This window comes from Drosophila innubila (assembly GCF_004354385.1).
Source record: "Drosophila innubila isolate TH190305 chromosome 3L unlocalized genomic scaffold, UK_Dinn_1.0 0_D_3L, whole genome shotgun sequence".
In the NCBI taxonomy this organism is placed as follows: domain Eukaryota; kingdom Metazoa; phylum Arthropoda; class Insecta; order Diptera; family Drosophilidae; genus Drosophila; species Drosophila innubila.
In genome coordinates, this window is record NW_022995376.1 from 21,910,909 (window position 1) to 21,929,384 (window position 18,476).

General features: G+C 35.5%; 2 protein-coding genes across 6 annotated transcripts in view; one reads left to right on the plus strand and one right to left on the minus strand.

Moving 5' to 3' along the window:
• The window catches only part of LOC117786551 (protein TANC2), a 55,395-nt gene extending 37,909 nt beyond the window's left edge, over nt 1-17,486 (minus strand). For 4 of the 5 annotated variants that reach the window (XM_034624870.1, XM_034624873.1, XM_034624869.1 and 1 more), the window contains exon 1: nt 16,585-17,486. In XM_034624870.1, the coding sequence (XP_034480761.1) occupies nt 16,585-16,804 (220 nt within the window). In that variant the 5' untranslated portion in view covers nt 16,805-17,486. The remainder of the gene's footprint in view (nt 1-16,584) is intronic. The other variant, XM_034624871.1, reaches the window with a different exon arrangement.
• LOC117786552 (trichohyalin) lies at nt 2,958-4,737 on the plus strand. The gene has a single exon (XM_034624874.1). It carries the CDS (start codon nt 2,958-2,960, stop codon nt 4,659-4,661), a length of 1,704 nt encoding a protein of 567 aa, XP_034480765.1. The 3' UTR covers nt 4,662-4,737.
• Nucleotides 17,487-18,476: the final 990 nt, after the last annotated feature.

An 18,476-nucleotide genomic window follows, 5' to 3' on the forward strand; every position in this document is an offset into this window, starting at 1 on the left:
AAGTCATCTCTTCATTTCTTGTTTTGTTTCTTGGCTTTTTCTTGGCTCAGTTCTGGAAAACTGGAATGGACTGAACTGGACTGCAGTTAGGCCTTAAAACAGTTGCACTCATTTGTTGTCCCAGTCGCCATCATTGTTCTTGTTGTTTATCTGTCGCTTCCACCTCGTTGGGTTCTCAAGTGCAAGTACCTAGTAAAGTACGTGTGGTTATGGCTTTCAAGAGTTCTCTAGCTCTCAGTCTTCATCTCTGCCTTTGTCTCTGCCTCTGTCTCTGACTCTGACTCTTTCGCTGGTTCTGAACAAAGACAAGTTTTTCAAGTTATCCGACAGGGGGCACATGAAGTCATTCAAGTGGCAAGCAACGGCAGCACCGAGCCACTGGACGCGCTAAATGACATAAGGGACAGGCGACAGGGGGAACTGGGAGAGAGAAGTTGACCACAAGAAGACAGCGAAAAAGGCGTGAAAAACAGTTTTGTTGTTGTTGCTTAAAGCTGTCATTTGCACTTGACGTTCAAGTGATATAGCAACAATTGCAACGGCTTGTAACATTTATTTATTTATATGTAGTACATACATATAGCTACAGTCTATAATTCTGTCAGCTGAAGCTTATAGAAAATCAATTACCACAGATAAGATAAGATTGCAGTTCAACATGAATGCTACTCTCTAGGAAGAAGTCATTTCTTTCTTTGGCAAAACAACTTAAAGAACTAGCAAAGCTTACATTAATTTATTAATTTTTCCATAAACTATCATTAAAGTTATTTTTCCATAATCTATTAAAATAATATTTTATCTCTTTTTCTTATACAAGAGCTGTGTGGTTCTATTTTCTTTCATACAAAGCTCTCTTCGTTGAGTTTCTTATATAAGAAACTGCATTTTTTGAGAGAAAGCACGTTTAACGACAAGAATTTTATAATAATAAACTTAATCAGCCACATTATTTGCTATTTTTATACAATATATTTCAAATTTTCAGCTGTATGCTAAAGCAAAATATTAATTTATCTCTTATTGTACAATATACAGCGATTTAAATACTTAAAAAAATTACATAACTAAGATGTCGTTTGAGGCAAAGTAGTCAAACTGATTCCAAATACTTAAGACTAATACTGAAGGGTCATTAGACAATACAATTTAATTTTATCTATATTGTACAAACTGACCAAGTTCCAGTCATTGATATGAGTAACTAGTTTACCTTTATCGCATTCAGCGTAAGCTTGTGGATTTGATTGGCCTTATTTATAGGCAGACCTCTATAGAGAATGAGTGACGAAGTCAACGTCGAATCACTGACCCAGTTCGATGGAGTCTAGTGCTCCACTTGACTTCTATTTCGAATTTTTTGGTTTTATGAAAAAGACAATTGTGGGCTTTTTAGTGGCAAGTCGCGGGCAAGTGTTAATTAAATTTATAGATACAGAAACGATTGAATTCGATTTGAATGTGAATCAAATGAAGCATGCCCAAATAGATTTGTTTTGTGCCCTTTTTAGGGGCTTTGGTAGCTCCCAACCCAGACATACATAAATATAATGAGACATCAGGAAATGAGTTGACAATTTGATATTGTGACTTTACAAAACCAAAATAAAACAATCTCGAAAACTTTAGAAAATCTACAGACCAGTTGGCATTATTTCTCTACTGTTTTTTTTTTTATCAGAAAACCCGTCAGCAGTTGCAACGCTTGCAAAATGGCTAAGACATAAGTTTTGGACATAATTAAGCCATCGCAAATGGCATTTGGGGAAAATGTTTGCCATTTGCGTTGACAGTTGTCAACAAGCGCCAACTAGGCTAATTAATCAAAATAAATGAATAAATAAATGTCTGAAAAAAATAAGACAACATTTTTAGCCTAAGTGAATTGACAATATTGGAATTTTTGTATAAATATTACAACTAATGGGTCTGTAAAATGCAAATTGACAGATGTTAATCAAGTGCATGATTAGGACAAATTAATTGAAATTTTAGGAAATGCATACTTTAGATGCATTTCTGTTAAGAGATCTGTATGACAAAATAAATGTATTTTTCTATATAAAATATTTAATTTATTTATAAATGTCTGTTGCCACTCAAGGATTGTTTTGAACATAATGCATGTCAAACTTTTAGACTAATTATATGAATATCTCAACTGCTTATATTTTTATTTTTTATATTTTCATCCCTAGTTTTACATTTAATTTTCATTTTTAAAGTTATTTTTAATTTTTCTTTTATAAATTTCAAAATTACTTGAATTTTTTATTTTCATAGGAGAAATTTGAAATAAGAGTTATATTATGATTTTTAAATAAAAATTGAAGTCTAATTATTATATCATCATTTTTTGCATCGAAAAAGAGAGTTAAAATTAGTTTAATTAACTATCAAAAGTTTTCAAATTTCAATTTCAAATTTCGATTTTCAAATAATTTCCAGATAAATTTTTTTCTATTTTTGGTTTTGAATGTTTTTATCATAAAGTCAATGAAATAATCTATTATACATTTAATTTTAGAGCATCTTTGAAATTGATGAACTACATATTTATTATCTGCTTGATCTACACTGAAAACAAATGAGACCGACCAGCGTTAAACATAAATTATTACTTCTCTCTCGGTCCAACCCTAAAATTATAGATCTAACTTATACAAACGTAAATTGTTTTAGCTCTTCACCAATGGCATAAATTCGTAGTTAAAACATTTTGGATTCGATAAATTCATATCATTGCTTATCTAATTAAGTAGTTCAGTTTCTGTTTCTGCACTATCTTTATATTTATTAAAATCACAGTTCATTGATCTGGATCTATTTGTTTCTTAAAATTATCAAATTTAGTTTCTTGGCTGCACTGAAGCTTTTCCATAACTACCACTATATCCATGACTACAGCTAACAAATTGACAAGGTAGACCTTTGTATTGATTCTACATTCAACCGCCATGCAGTACAGTTGGCTGCCGCAGGAGCGACGTCAGGTGACGATAAGGGAGAAGCCACCATTGGTTATTTCCCTGCAGCGTTATGGGCGTCTCCAATGGAATGCCAATCAGTTGGCGCGGGAGAAGCAACTGCACAGGCAGCAACAACAACAAAGGTACGAGGAGCAACTGCGACTGGGCGGCGAGGAGCTACTGCGTCAATTTGCCGGACGTAAACTGTGCCGGACACAGCAGGAGCAATGCTTCAGTGCACAGCGGAGGCAGAAGCAGGAACAAGAGCAGACTAAACAAAGTTCACAGGAGGCAAGTCTCGCCGAGCAACGGGAGGAACAAAGGCGACAACGGGAACGCATTGAGAAGGCACAGCAGCTGTTGGAGCAACTGCGTCCGGGACCACGAGAACTGCTCTGTGCCAAGCTGCAGAGCGAGGTGATGCGTGGCGTCAACGTCCAGAGGCAACTGCAGTCGCAGATTGCGGCAGCAGCGGAGCAACAACGAACGCTGGACAAGCGCATCTATGGCGAGCAGGTGCTCAATGGCCTGGAGGAGGCGCAAATGCGTCACTGCGAACAACGCCGCCAGCTGGGCGAGCACAAACGAGACTTGCTCCAGTCCATAAAGCAGCGTCAAGAGGAACGCAATGCAGCCAAGGCGAAGGAATTGGAGATTGCACAGCAGGAACGTCAGAGGAATGAGCAACAGCTCAAGGAGCAACTGGACAAAGAACGTGCCGCTCAAGCGCACAAGTTGCAACAGCGACGGGAGCATGCTCTCGCCGCCTTGGAGGCCACCGAGCAGCGTCAGCAGCGTCTCCAAATGCTGGAGGAGGTGGAGCAGATGCAGTGCGACGTGCACAACGAGGCCAAGGCCAAGCTGGACAGCCTGAAGATCGACCAGGCCAGGCAGCGTGTCCAGCGACGTCTGCAGCGCAATGAACAGCTGGCCAAGGAGCTGGCGCCACGATTGCATTACAGCGCTGGCGAGGATCAGGCGCGACATGTGCGTCAGTTGGATGAGATGCGACGGGCGCACAGCGTCGAGCAGCAAACACGTCGCCAGCGACTGGAAAAGGTCAAATCAGAGCGTCTAGCGATGCAACGAGCGGAGCAGCAGCAGGCGGAGCTGGCCAAGGAAAAAGCTAAAAACGAACGACGTGAGGATGTGGAAAGACGACTCCAAAACGAGCTCATCCATGTGCAGTTCAAGCGACAACAGCGTCAGGAGCAATTGCGTCGTCAACACGAACTACGCGCTCAACTGGACAAGCAACAACAACAGCTGCTCGAGGAACAGGCTCGTCCTGACACCAACTACAACCGCCTGGCGCAACTGGAGTGTCTGCGGGAGGATGCCTTCTTCGTGGACTACGCCCACAGGCTCATGGCTGAGGCCCACAACAAGAATTGCCCCCTTAAGCCCTTCTGGCGGGTTGTTGAACAATACAAGAGAGAGAATCGCATTGGTGCCGAGATTCAAATCCCGCCGCATCTCATCACCAAGCTGACCATGGGACGACGCACCAAAGGCGACAGTCTGGCGGAGAAAGAGCAGCAGGAGAAGCAGAAGAACACGGAAGGAGAGGGTAAAGATCAACCTCCAAATGAGGAAGAGAAATACATGAAGAACATCAAAGAGAATCTCAAGAAAATTGAAGCACTCGTGCTGGCAGAAGCGAAGCAGAAAGCAGAGACGGTAGAAAAATAGGAGGAAGAGAATGGGAGAAAACACTGAAAGCTCTAAAATACACAGTCAATCTTCCCTAAAGTCAACTTTATTAAAGCGATTTCAAGTAACAGCTTTTCGTTCTATGAAGAGGTAGAAAAAGAACAATAAAAAGATAAAACAGATATCTTTGACTTCTGATATGGAAATTATATAAACTTTTACATATTTCGTGAGTAAATTACACTTTATACCAATTAAAGGAAACTAACTGAGAATTTAAAAAAAAAAAAAGGGAAGCGAAATCGGAAGTTTCATTACAGATTTAAGGTATCAAGAATAGTTAAGACAGTTTAACTTTACAGATGAAATATAGAAACTAACTCAACTTATGCTTATATAGAATCCTCTATAATAAACTTTTCTAGAATCTAAGTATCAAGTATCTGACTTAAGGTAGAAAAATAAAAAGTTTTGTCACACATTCAAAAGTTTTGTCACACATTATAGGTATTTATGAAGTTGGAATTTCAACTGTACTAACCACCAAATGTGAATAACTTTGTTACAATTAAATAAGCTAATCAAATTTCTGCATATTCAAAGAAACCTTTCGGACTCAAGTTCGCAGTGAAATTGCAATTCAAGTTGAAATAACATACATATCAATTACTTGATATCCAAAATATATGTACTCCCATTTCCATAACCCTCACCTACTCAAATTCGAGTTCACGCAGATAAAAAAAGAGAGAGGAAGAATAAGAGAAAGAGAGAGAGAGAGAGAGAGAGAAAGAGTGCTATTAATTTCCGATGGCAGGTTCCATTTGTATTACTCATTGCCTGCAATTCACTTGTGGTAACCAAATTCCTCCATTACTTGAGCAGGTCTTCGCTCTCCTCGACTCTTCCACCATCACTTCTTTCCCTCTCTCACTCCCTCTTTTTACTAACTTAATTACGATAGTGTGTTGCCTGGTGTTATTTATGGGACATGTTACAGGGATGCCGCATAAGTGCTTTTCGGGTGAAAGGCGATTTACAATTGCATGCGAGATTGTCATCAAATTTGTGGCGATTGTACAAGTTGATATTTATGTGGAACAATCAGGCAAATGCTGAAATACAATGCAATTACAGATCTCTCAACAATTTCTTAATGTAGGAAGTATTTGATATGCTGAAAAAAACAATGCAACGTATGAAATGTTTTAAATGAAGTTGAAATGAAATTTCAGTTTAGAAATGAAACAGATCTTTACTGAAAGAAAACCATTATATCATATAGATAGAGATTTGAATAAAAAATTAATTTGAGCGGAAATTCACAACGATTAAAAGATATAGCTAACTCAATCATAGAAAAATGGAATTTAAAAAGAAGAGTTCAAGGTACTGAATGATATATTCAAAAGGAACAACGAGTTCACAAACAATTTCCTATAAAACAAAATACGACATTTTGATATCAGTTGAGTAAGATAACATATGCTAATGCGTTCCTGAGCTAATGTACTATCTTCTAATTTATCATAACTAAAAATACACAAAAAAAGGAAACATTGATTAAAATCAAACAAACTAAAAAGTCAAAGAACTGGCAGTCTCTTTTTTGCACTTCCCCTCTCTTTTTCTCTCTCTCTCTTGCTTTCCCTCTCTTTTGATAAGTAATACACGGTTAAAAAAGGAATTATTCATGCGAGTTACGCTCCATATAAGTAGTACTTATATTCCAGTATTTACGTGTTTGTGTTGCGTTGTCAGTCAACTGGGTTTTAGTTTTGTTGTTGTTATTTTAGTTCTATTTTTTTTTTAGGTTTTATTTGTTGTCTAAGCAAACGCCTGACAATGAATTGGTGTGTGTGTGTGTGTTTGTGTGTACCTGACGCTTAAAGGTTTTATCTTTTTCATGCTCGTCGTGAACTTGTTGATTTTAGATACAAAAGTTGCTGTCGTCGGTTGTCGTTGTCGTTGTCGTTGTAGATACTTATTTGCGCAACCAAACAACGAAAATTGTCGAAACGAGCCAACGAACACGAAGGTTGAATGTATCTTCAAATCGTTCAACTTGTATCTATTGCAAATAAAACAAATACAAAGCTTTTTGTTGCCTGCTTTTTTCTTCTTCTTTTTGGGTTAGGAACCTTAAAGCTTGCTTATATTTTCAGTTTCAACTCATTTTTTGTCGATCGGCTTTATATTTATTTTTCTTTTTGCAGGTCTGCGACTTCTCAGACTTTGTAGCTTTGCCGACGATTATTAAATATGCTTTATATATGTCTGTCTAAATTCTTAGAACAGTCCGCAGTTCCTCTTCTTCCTCTTCTTCCTCAATCTTTTCTTCTGTCTGCTGCATATAAAAATTGCGCTGTGCAAACATACATTTGATTTTGAATTATGATTTTTATGAGTATTTTGAGAAGGTTTTTGTTCCAACTGCTGCGCAAAAGTTAGCCAATTAATCACAAGATTTCATAATGAAACTTGCTACTGAATATCATTCTCAATTTATTTTCAAACTTATTAGGCTTAATGGGGCAATATAAATTACTAATACTCGAAAACTCTCTAAAATATTATAGATATATCTGTTGTTCTTTATCTTTAGGCTTTATGAACTTGTTTAATCATAAATCTTTGTTAAATATTATTTAGCTAATTATGCGTAGACAGACAAGCTTCAAAGTCAGATAAATTCATGAGTGACAACATTCATGACTCATTTATGCAAACATTTTTAAAGGTGTTAATTAAATCAATAACAGAAATAGTTAACTGTCAACAGTCAACTCATCGTTAAAATATTTCAAGAATTACTTACTAATAATTTCAATAGAAATTTATTTGGAAAATATTTAATAAAATGCATTGGAACTTACCTAGAAAGAAAGAGATATTTTTATAAATTAGTTAAGGAATTTAGAAAAAGTAGCATTAGGAACAAATATAATAATTTAGTAAATATATTATATTTTACTCATATTTTCTCTATTAAAAAATAACATTTTAAGGCTTAATATTATTAATAATTTACTCACTTATAAGCACTATAAGCACTATGAAATACGTATTTCATAACAATCGTACAAAAGTTGGCGTATTAAAGCACATTTTTCTAAAGTTACAGATTATGTTCAACATATTTTTTTAATTATTGCAATGCTATTTATTTACCATATACAAAAGCTATTAGACCGCCATGACAACGTGTTCCCATTAAACCTATAGTGTCTGTCGATCTTCACACATCAAGCGCCATGACACTTTGTATAATTTGTATTCGGTTCTATAGCCCTCGAAAAAATTTTAATAGCTCATTAAACAAAACACAAAATAAAAAAAAATAGCATGCCATGGCATTTAAGTAGCTCAGAGTCATAAAAAGACAACATATGTGACATCGAAAACAATTATGTATCTGCATCTTGCGAGTCGACTTCAACTAATTGCTTTGACTGTAAATGCTGCCTCTCTTGATATAATAGAGCTCTATAGAGTTGAGAGATTGCCTCGAGATCGAATCCCATTTTGCAACTTGCAAATTGCAGCGCCTCAAACACTTTACAGCAATTGGCTTCACCCTCTGTCTGAGCTTCCCTCTTGTCTGTCACTTGGTTCTTTTGCATTCCATGTTCAATTGAAGATCAGGCGCCAACTTCAACTACACTCCAAGTGGATGCCTTTTCAATTGGCGCCAGACGCAAAACATTTGGAGTAAACAATTTCCGACACTCCCTACAATGTTTGAGTTGGGTTTTAGCATCATGTTTAGATGGGCGGAACTTACCTTATCCTGTTATAAACCTGTAAACAAACTCTAGCTAAGAACTGTCTAAGAGAACTCGGCAAATCTGGCACTTTGCCTGTTGAAACTTGGTATGCCAGCTATTTTTGGCTGCAGATAGAATATATATGGAAAGCAGTCGAATCAGTTTACTATATGATACAGCTGCCATTGTAATATTTGATAAAAAATTTAATTCTTTTTTGAATAGATACAAATATTTTCACAAAACTTGCAAAGTTTAAATGATACATTCATTCAAGGACACTTTTTTGTATGTTTCATACAATAATAGCCTTAAAATTATATGTTAACTATTCATTTTATTATTAGTTAATTAAATTCATTTGAATAGTATTCATGGCATTCAAGCACTCATTCATACAGTATCAAGTAGTGCAGGTCAATAGTTCAGTGTCAGCCCGATAATTCGTTTGTGTTCGGGACTCTATGACGACCTTCGATAGAACAATAAATAAACCTGACCACTGAGCCGTGACTTACAGAAAACTTGAGTTTTACTTTGTGTAATGCTAAACAAATATAAAGAATAATATTTATAATTTTAAGCTTGAAAAATGATTTTGTTTGCAGCTGGTAGACAGCAGACTGACCATCTAAAAGAGAGGTCGACTCTTCCGCTTTGTAATTAATCAATTTCAGCTTCAAAATGCATACAAAATAAATCGCGCGCATTGTGTGAAATATAATCAACAACAACAAGCTACAACAAAAACCAAAATACAACCTCACCATTACGATTTTATAATAAAAATGTTAAAATTTACGAGACAAAGGCGCAACATTGACGTGGCAGCAACATGTTGCCGACCAGCAAAAAGACACTGGCAACATGACCAAGCCCCAACTTGCCAAGGAAACCTTAACATCAGTATGTGTGTAAGTCTGTATGTATTATGTTTTTGAGTGTGTGTGTTTGGTGCTTACTTCTGGCACTGTAAACTGTAAACTTTCGTTAAATATTTGTAAACAATATGAAGGAAAGAGAAACTGAAACTTAGTTAAATGCAGCTGCCAGAAGCCGTCGTTAAAGATAATGCACAGTGGATTAAAGTAATAAATTTGCATAGGAAAATAAAAAAATATTCTAATAACTGTTTGAAATGTTCAAAAATAATAATACTAAAATAAAATAAATTAAAAATAGTTAAAATACATAGGAATCCTAAGCATTTCACAACACCTTAAAAAAAAATTAACAATACAAATTAAATTGCTATAAAAATAGAACTTCAAGCAGTTTCAAGTACATTTCAAAACAGTTACAACTAAATTTTAGAGCACATTTATGTTGGCTAATTTGCATATGTTACCACTGTGCTTAGCTGCTGCTGCGATGCGGCTGCTTAACAGTTTCCTACTTAGCCATGGCTTATAATTTATGTCTATGCAGCATTTATCCGGCGGGCAGCGCGTTTTGTTAGTCGTGCCGTTTAGTTTGCTTATTTCTCCCCTTCTTCAACAACTTCTGCTTCATCTCCTTCTGCTTCATTTCTTAACCGTCGTCTCCGTCTGTTTTCATATCGCCCATTGAACATCTCAACGCATAAATCAAACTTTGGTCTGCAGTTTTCTTCAAAAATTGTTTGGCTCGATCAAATTGCCCCTTCTCTGCCTGTCCTGACTGTCTTTGCCAGCTTCTTGGAAGTTTGTTCAGTTATCCAAAAGAAAAAAAATATAAATATATATGTTTATATGTACACAAATTTATAGCCTTTTAATGCTGCGAACTTCTCTTTCGTGTTTGCTGTGGCAGCGTTGACATTGTAACGGTAAAAATGTTGATAAATTAATTCGCTGCAGTTGCAACGTTACAACGTGCAACATTGCAAAGTGAAGAATCTGTTTGGACCTCAACTGGACCCTTTTGCGTCATCGTTGGAGCTGATTCATGGCAGCCAGTGACAGTGCAAAAATGCCAAAATAACGGATTGGATTAATCCGAGCATACAAGCAAATATGCAAAACGATATTTACATTGTTGTTGTTTCGAGGCGGCAAACAACAAACAATACAGGCACTTGTCATGTGTAGAAACTGGTCACACCCATAGATCAAAGTACAATTCAAACTGGTTGCGAATTATAGGTGTGATTCCATAGTTTGCCTATTTTTATACCCTGTATTAAAGACCACCAATTTGTTCTCTTAACCATGAGAATATCACATTTGAGGTATTATGGAAACTGGCCATAGAACAAAATTTACCATGGGAAATAAAAACAAGTAAAAACAGCAGAATCGACACTCAGATTGCTGGAAGAACAGGCACACTTCATTTTCTGACATTATAAAAACTTGTTCTCCTCTTCAATCTTTCATGTCTCAGTACGATTAATGTCAGATAAAATTTTTGATTTGGCAGCTTGTAACGAATGAATATATATAATATTTAAAAAAAAAAAAAATACAGGAAAAAGTATACTGAGCATTACCCCTTGGCACGCACCTTGTCAACCCAAAGAGGGTTCATCAAACTTTCCAGTTCCGCCCATTGTTTGAGAGGGGCTTACGATAATAGGAGGAAACGGAGAAATGTTTTGTTTTGTGTTGACTTTTTTTTTGATGTGAATTCACTCTGGTCTCACTGATGAGTCTTCTAATTAAAAGAAATGCTCAGTCATTAAGCAGTAATTTTACCTAAACGGCCCAACAATCACTCAGGTGAAAGTTAAGTAAAATAAAAAACAATAACAAAAGCCAACAAAAACAACAGTAAATCATCTTCAACAATTAAACAAAGTGAAATGAAAAGAAAAAACACTTAAATAATGAATTATTTAACAGCTTCAGCGACGCCCACAAATTAAAATCAGACGCAAGCAAATACATAACTCAATGAAAATATGAATGAATGTGAATAGACATTTATTCATATTTGCAAATTAAACGGAAGGCGAAAAATTCAAATATGTTTTTTAACTGTATAACTTCCAGTTTATGGTATTGAGTTTAACAAATTGTCTTTCAGGCAGGCAGAAAGTGGCGAAATTCTCAGATAATTCGATATTCAATTCAAAATGAGTCATTCTACAGTTCTTTTTATCGCGTACATTAGTTAAAGATAAGCTTTGAGTAAGGTCAGTTTTAAAGCATTCATCAATTTGTATTTTGATAAGTAGGAACAACCGAAGAGCTTCCTCGCAGGTTTATGAGTCAGTAGAAAACTTGTTCGAGATGATCGACAGTGGAATTCAAGTCTAACAATATAAAGTCTTTTACTATTATACCAATTATCTTTCACTCCTATTACTTTGTGGTAGAGTATTACATTATATTGTGATCTTTATTCATTTTGGAATTTTTCTTTAGCCCCCTAATATTTGCATTAAAATTGGCCCCATCTTTCTGTCTTCAGTCTTGCAATATTTCCCATAGAATGCTGACCAACTATTGACCCTGGTTATCACACTGACCCACTGCGAACATCTTCAAACTCAAAGGTTGTTTATTTCTTCAGCTCGAAAGTCACGCTCTAAGACCGCACCCCCCACACGAAAGTTAAGATCGACAGATGTTTCAAGTTGAGGGAAAAAAACCAAAATCGCTTAGCAAACATTTGGCGACTGTGCAAATTTAGCAAATTTATATTGGCACTAGAAAAAGAAAAAACTAAAATAGTTCGTTTCCTCAACTGAGACACGACAATTTACAAAACAAACTCTTTTCAGATAGCGAAAAAAAACTATGTTTGTAGACTGTCTGCGAGGCGGGTAACAAGCAAAGCCAATTATCGTTTTTAATTATTTGTAAATATTGAAAAGAAAAAAAGCTCAGACGGCGTCTACAGAACATTTAGACCACGGGCAGGTGACAAAAGGTGTGCCGGAATCAACCGCAAGTCAACTAACAACAATATACTGAATTCTTATAGATGCTTTACATTATTTGTATGCCTTATCTTATCAAAAGTTTTACATTTCGCGTGCCAAATGCCTAATGAATGAGCAATGCGAATGCAGTGAAAGCTTTATGGGTGTTAACTTCAAAGAGCTTTCACTATAGCAAGGAATATACGAGAAAAAGGTGAATTTTGCACCTTTCATGCACACTTAATTTAACTTAATAAAAAGTCAAAATTAATCTATAATTTTAGTAATTTAACAAAGATAACAAGCTTTCAATTCTGAGTTCAATTTTGCAGAATTTCGTCAGAATGGACTTTGCTGATAAAATTCCCTAAAAATAAATCAGTCATCAAGTGCAATTCTTTGAATTTATAAACTAGAATTTCACAATGACAAAGCTCAACAATCAACATCCTTAAGTTTTTGAATCTTATATGGTAAGATTTTATAAAAGTGGTTTGAAAAGTGTAAGAACGTTTTTTAATAAGACTTTCTCTAACTTTATCAAAACTTTTTTATTTACCATGTAGCTATGTAGTTATTTTTGACGCTTAGTTAAATATTATTTGTCAGTTATTTAATTGTGATGATTTGGCAATTGGCGTTGACTTTTTAGTCCTCGGCAACTTATTCATGTTTTTGTCGACAACCTCGAAGCTACCGACACGACAACTGACGCCTACAACTTGACACCATCCAACTCTTCAACTCGACACAGATGAGATATGATTGTTGATGTTTTTTGTTTGTGTTTTTTCTATTGTTTTTGTTTTATCTTTGGCCGACGCGCTTACTACAACAAAATGTTACGCAGCTGCTACTTGCTATTTGGCAATCAACGACACCAAAGACAACAGCAATAATGTGCAAATAATTAAAAGATTTTTTAGATTTTTCTTATTTTTATGTTTGTCGGCAAAATCGTACTGGAGGTCAACACTTCAAATAATATTCAAATTTTATGCAGTGCTACAATATATTAAAAACATTATTAAATAGAAAATTGGGTAGATATTGGTTCCGTTTAAATAATGTTCAACAAATTTATCAGATATATAGATATAAAATTAAGAAAAATTTTTAATTTATGTCTAAAAATAATTGGTAAATAAGTTCGTTAAAATATAATAATTACATAAAATTCGTTGTTTGCTTATATCGAACAACTACTTCACCTCGAATAAAAGTCATATAACAATATTATTTAAAACAAAAAATAAGTTAATTTTTCTATACAATTTTGATCTTTTGTATTAACAAATTTAATTGATTTCTAAAATAAAGAAAGTTTGAAATATATATTATTAAAATGTACTTTTGTAATAAATTGAACCAATTCTCGAATCAAATCCTTGGGTTCATAGGGTATATTCGGTTCGCGAACTGAATCTAAGTTCCGCTCTATGGATTGAGCCACCAAACCGAAAAATTTTGTTGGTTTGCAGCTTTGATCATTTGTATATTTCGTTTTATATGTATATGTCAATTAAAAGTTTCCCACAATTATTGATTGCCTTAATTGAAAACGAGTCGAAACATAATTTTCAAATTGCGAATATGTACATATACCAAAATGAATAATATTCATGAGCTAATGACAAAATGAGTGCCGGGCAGTTAATCAACAACTTGAAAACTGTCAGTCCACAAAAGAGAGCGCACAGAAGAAACTCTTCTGCAACACGTTTTGCCTGGCGGGCAAACGATGCGACGTTGATTTCAAAATAATGAGTTAATAAACTGCAAGAAGAAAGACTCCGCGATAGAGTTGGAAAGAGAGACAGAGAGAGAGAGAGAGAGATAGAAAGAGAGAAGAAGAATTATGAAGATTTGCGGCATGCAAAGTGTCAAATAATTCAAAATGTCATTGCAACAAATCGAAAGCCATTTGCCATACATGGCGGTGTGTACAGAAAGGGGTGACTAAAATTACGGATTGCGAACAGGGCTGCCAACTTGTTTAACAATTTTGCATGCTATTCGCATTCACATTCGCATTAGCATCCGCATCCGCGTGTTGCAATCTAAAACCGCAGACACTTTAAACGCTCATTTGGTCAGGCAACCCGCTGAGCTGCCGCACAATTAACCAGCCAAGAGACCCACAAGTCCCTCTCCACCCCTCGCTATATGCATTTCCAGCTAATTCGTTGCCAGTTTGCCTATAAATCTCACTCACACACATATACAGCTCAGCTCCTAATGAGCCCTGAGGGTGTGTTTTAGCAGCAAATCAACTCATTGCCAGTTGCCAGTTGAAAGACTCGAAATTCTCCATCTTCACCATGGATCTCCCTTTCTAACAATCCGAGCATGCGGGGCCAAGACCTCGATATTGAAACAGCTGCATGCAAATCTTTCAAACTAAAAATATATGCAAGTTATTTATGTATTTTGCCAGCATCTTAATTAGACATGTTATGACTGGTCAGTATTTTTTTGCAATTAATAAAATACTTGTGAGATTGGTTAAAAATTTAAAATGCAATTCTTCTAAAAATTTCAGATCAATTAAGAACTGTTGTGGGTATCTTTTTTGCCTTTCAGTTTGATGTTATAATTTCTTTTAAGTTATAAAAAAAAATATTTTTTTATCAACTACTTTTAGTAGACTTTAAGTCAAGAATAACTGTTGCGGGTATCTTTTTTGCCTTTCAGTTTGATGTTATAATTTCTTTTAAGTTATAAAGAAAAATATTTTTTTATCAACTACTTTTAGTAGACTTTAAAATTAAAATAAAATATACTAAAACTAAAGTCAAGAATAATTGAAAGAAAAGGTTAATTTTACGCATTGAAGAAAAGGTTAATAATCTAATTTACGAGTACCCAAAATTGCATTAAAACTACGAATATCGAAAATACAACTTGTCTGTATTCTTATTTTATGCCAATTCTAACCACTGTGCCAAACTGTATATTTCTTTCAGAGCAATCAATTCTACAACTCATTTTTGACGTTTTTGTTATTTTTTTTGGGATGATGCTTTGTCTATAGCTCATTGAAAACTGCCTAGAGTCCATCAAAAAATTTCAAATTCTTTTCCTTTGTCTCGTACAGTTTAAATACTTGATGTGAATACACAAAGGATCTGTCTGTTGGCACTCGAATAAAATTCTAAATTCTAATAAAGCACACAAACACAAATACATATACACAATTTCAGTAGGTAACACTCAACTTTAACCTTCAACTTGAAAGCGCAGCACAAAAACAAATAAACGTGGAAGCACTTGATACACTTCTGAGCCTCCCTCGTTCTACTCCTTATAATATTGAAGTACATGTGTACTTATGTATTTATGTGGAGACCCAGAGCGAAGTGTGTGTGTTTGTGTGTGAAGCTGCTTGTTAACAAATTTTAAAATAAAACATTTCTGAGAATTCTGTAGCTGCAAACAAACAAACACCGCACACAACCCCAACGCAAAAGCTTCAACTCTCCGCCCGCTCTCCTTACACAAACACAAACACACACACACATACAGATTTTGCACATTCGCTGCTTGTGTTGAGCTTTGGCATGCGCAGCGAAAGGAAGAAGCTTTTACGCAAGCGCAGAGCCAAAGATGCCGCCGTTTGCTGGAATTTTTATAGCATTTCTCATGGAATGATCTTGCTGTACCCCAACGTCCACTTCCCGCCTGCCCTTACAGAACGTTTTCAGAGACAAAAGCGATGCATTGTCTCTCTGCAACAATAACAACAACCAGAAATACGAGCAAAGAGGAATTGAAAATTATTGCAGACTGCGGCGCGACATGTAAATTGATGCAAAGTATTTGCATTTTAATGTAACAACAACAATGAAAACAGAAAAAGAAACAGAAAATTGCATTTGTAATTATAATTTGCATTGTAAATAACTTGAAAACTTAAATTAAAATGTTGTGCAGATAGTTGAAAATTAACAGAAAAATGCTAAAGACAATTATGATTACAATGGAACAAATTTACAGCGAACAGTGGGCGAAACTCTGCATGAAACACCTTTCACAATAAAGGCTTAAATGAACAACCGAATAATCAATTATTTTAAATGACAAGCCATAAATAATTAACATTTATGTTTTTTTTTTTGCCCTTTTCGCATTTTATGATACCCCTATATAAAAATATAATACTCTGTACTTTTCATCACAGCAAATTCTTCATGGCGAAGATTCGCTGTTCTTTTACCCACATAAATTGTAAGTTCTGTCAACGGTTTGCTTTGATGTACATATGTATATGATGATGTATACTATATAACACCTGAAATGGCCAAAGCACTTAACGGTTATTTATTCTTATGGCACCCATGAGATTTACCTAAGAAACTGCAGCTATACCCACTTCCAGCACGCCGACCGGTTGTTTTATTGCAGCTCCAATTATTTTGGAAATTTATTTTATCCTTGCCGTTCCCGTTGCCGTTGCTGTCGATGCCAATGTTGCTGTTGTTAGTGTTAGTGTTGCTGTTGCTGTTGCTGTTACTGTTGATTTTGTTGGTGCTTTTGCCACTCGAAGAGCGGTTGGTTAGTGGGAACATGGCATGAATCTTTTTTGCTTTTCGTTGTCGGTTTCTTCATGTAGTATTCTGAGGTCGGTATTTATGTGTAGATGTATGTGTGTGCAATGTATGTATGTTATTCCACTTGCAGCTGCGAATCCTTTAAACTCGTTGCCAATCGTTTTTAGCCAAGATTTTTAGGTCTGCAAATTCGTTGACTCGTCTTCTGGTTCACTTTAAGGTATTCTTTTTCTCTTCTGTTTCGTACTCGCTTTTAAGGTATAATTATTGTTCGATTTAATTATAATTTTATCATTTACTTTATAAACAATTCTTAATTTACTTTAAAAATGATTTTCATTTCTTATTAATTGCTTTTAGATCATATTATGTTTAATATTATATATCCAGGTACTACAGTTAAAAATAAGCAGTAAAATCGATTGTTTGCTATCGATAATGTATGCTTAAAACATTTCTGCATTACATTCCATTACACATACGCCCATTTGACGCTGCCGGCACACATTTCATTTAAACCTTTTGTTTTCTGATGTTTTTGCAACTATGCGCTTTTAAGTTAAACAATTTTCACATGCGATATTAAAATGAAACCGTATCCAAACGATGTCGCGTCGCGGTACACGCGATCGCAAGGTGAACGAAGTCGATAATGCAACTGACGCGGAGCGTACGACGTGCAAGCTTTGAAACGCGCTTCCAGACTGAACGTGAGACTGAACGAGCGCAGGCAAACAAGTGTCAGCCAGCAACAACAACAGCTGAGAGAGCGCAAGTCTACAACGAAAGTCTACAGTGAGCACTTTACCGGTTTCCAAACGTGCTCACTCAATGCGTGGGCTTACTCTCTTTCTCTACCGCTTGGACTCTCTCATTGGCTGTAGCTGATACACGATCTCAATGCGGCGCTTCGCTCAGAGCGCGGTGTCTGGCTTATCAGTTCATTATCACACATTTCATTTTCATTTTCAATTTGTGTGGAAAAATTCATTCACGCTTTGTTGCTTATTGTTGTTGTTGCTGTTGTACTAGTGACTGCTTGTATTTATATTTGTTGTTGATGGTTTCTGACTGATTGAGGTGCTGACTCCCGCTTATCGCGCGTAAACGAAAATAGCAACACAGCCGGCGCTGAGCAAATGACGCAAGCATGCGAGCCTCTGACATGATCAGTCGTCGATGGGTCGGTACAGAGGTCTGGGAGGTTTGAAATCAATTCCGATAAGCCCCAGAGACACATGCCAAAAGAGTTAACTTTAGTTTTGATAAAGCACAAGTACATGTGTATGTTGTATAAAAATGTGAAACATAAAGATGTCGGGTAGCTTTCCTTAAAACTGAATCTAAAAATCACTCGTGGTTAAAATTGAAAATAAAAATAATTTAAAAGTCTTCGTACAGTTTTCTTTAAGATAATGAAAAGCTTTACAGGACTCAAAAGTTACAGTTTAACCTTAAAGCAGCTACGAAGAGCTTTATAGTCAATTTGGAGACATTGAGTAGATTTTAATACTTTACAGCTACAGCTTAAAATTTGAAAGCTTATTTATTTATAATCGTTTTCATTCTTATCTGAAATATTTCCTATCACTTTAAGAAATTTATTGCATTATTGGTCAAACAATTAAAAATAACATGTAGCACAGATTTCTCTTTTGCAATATTAGAACTGCTCTATAACGTTTCAAAG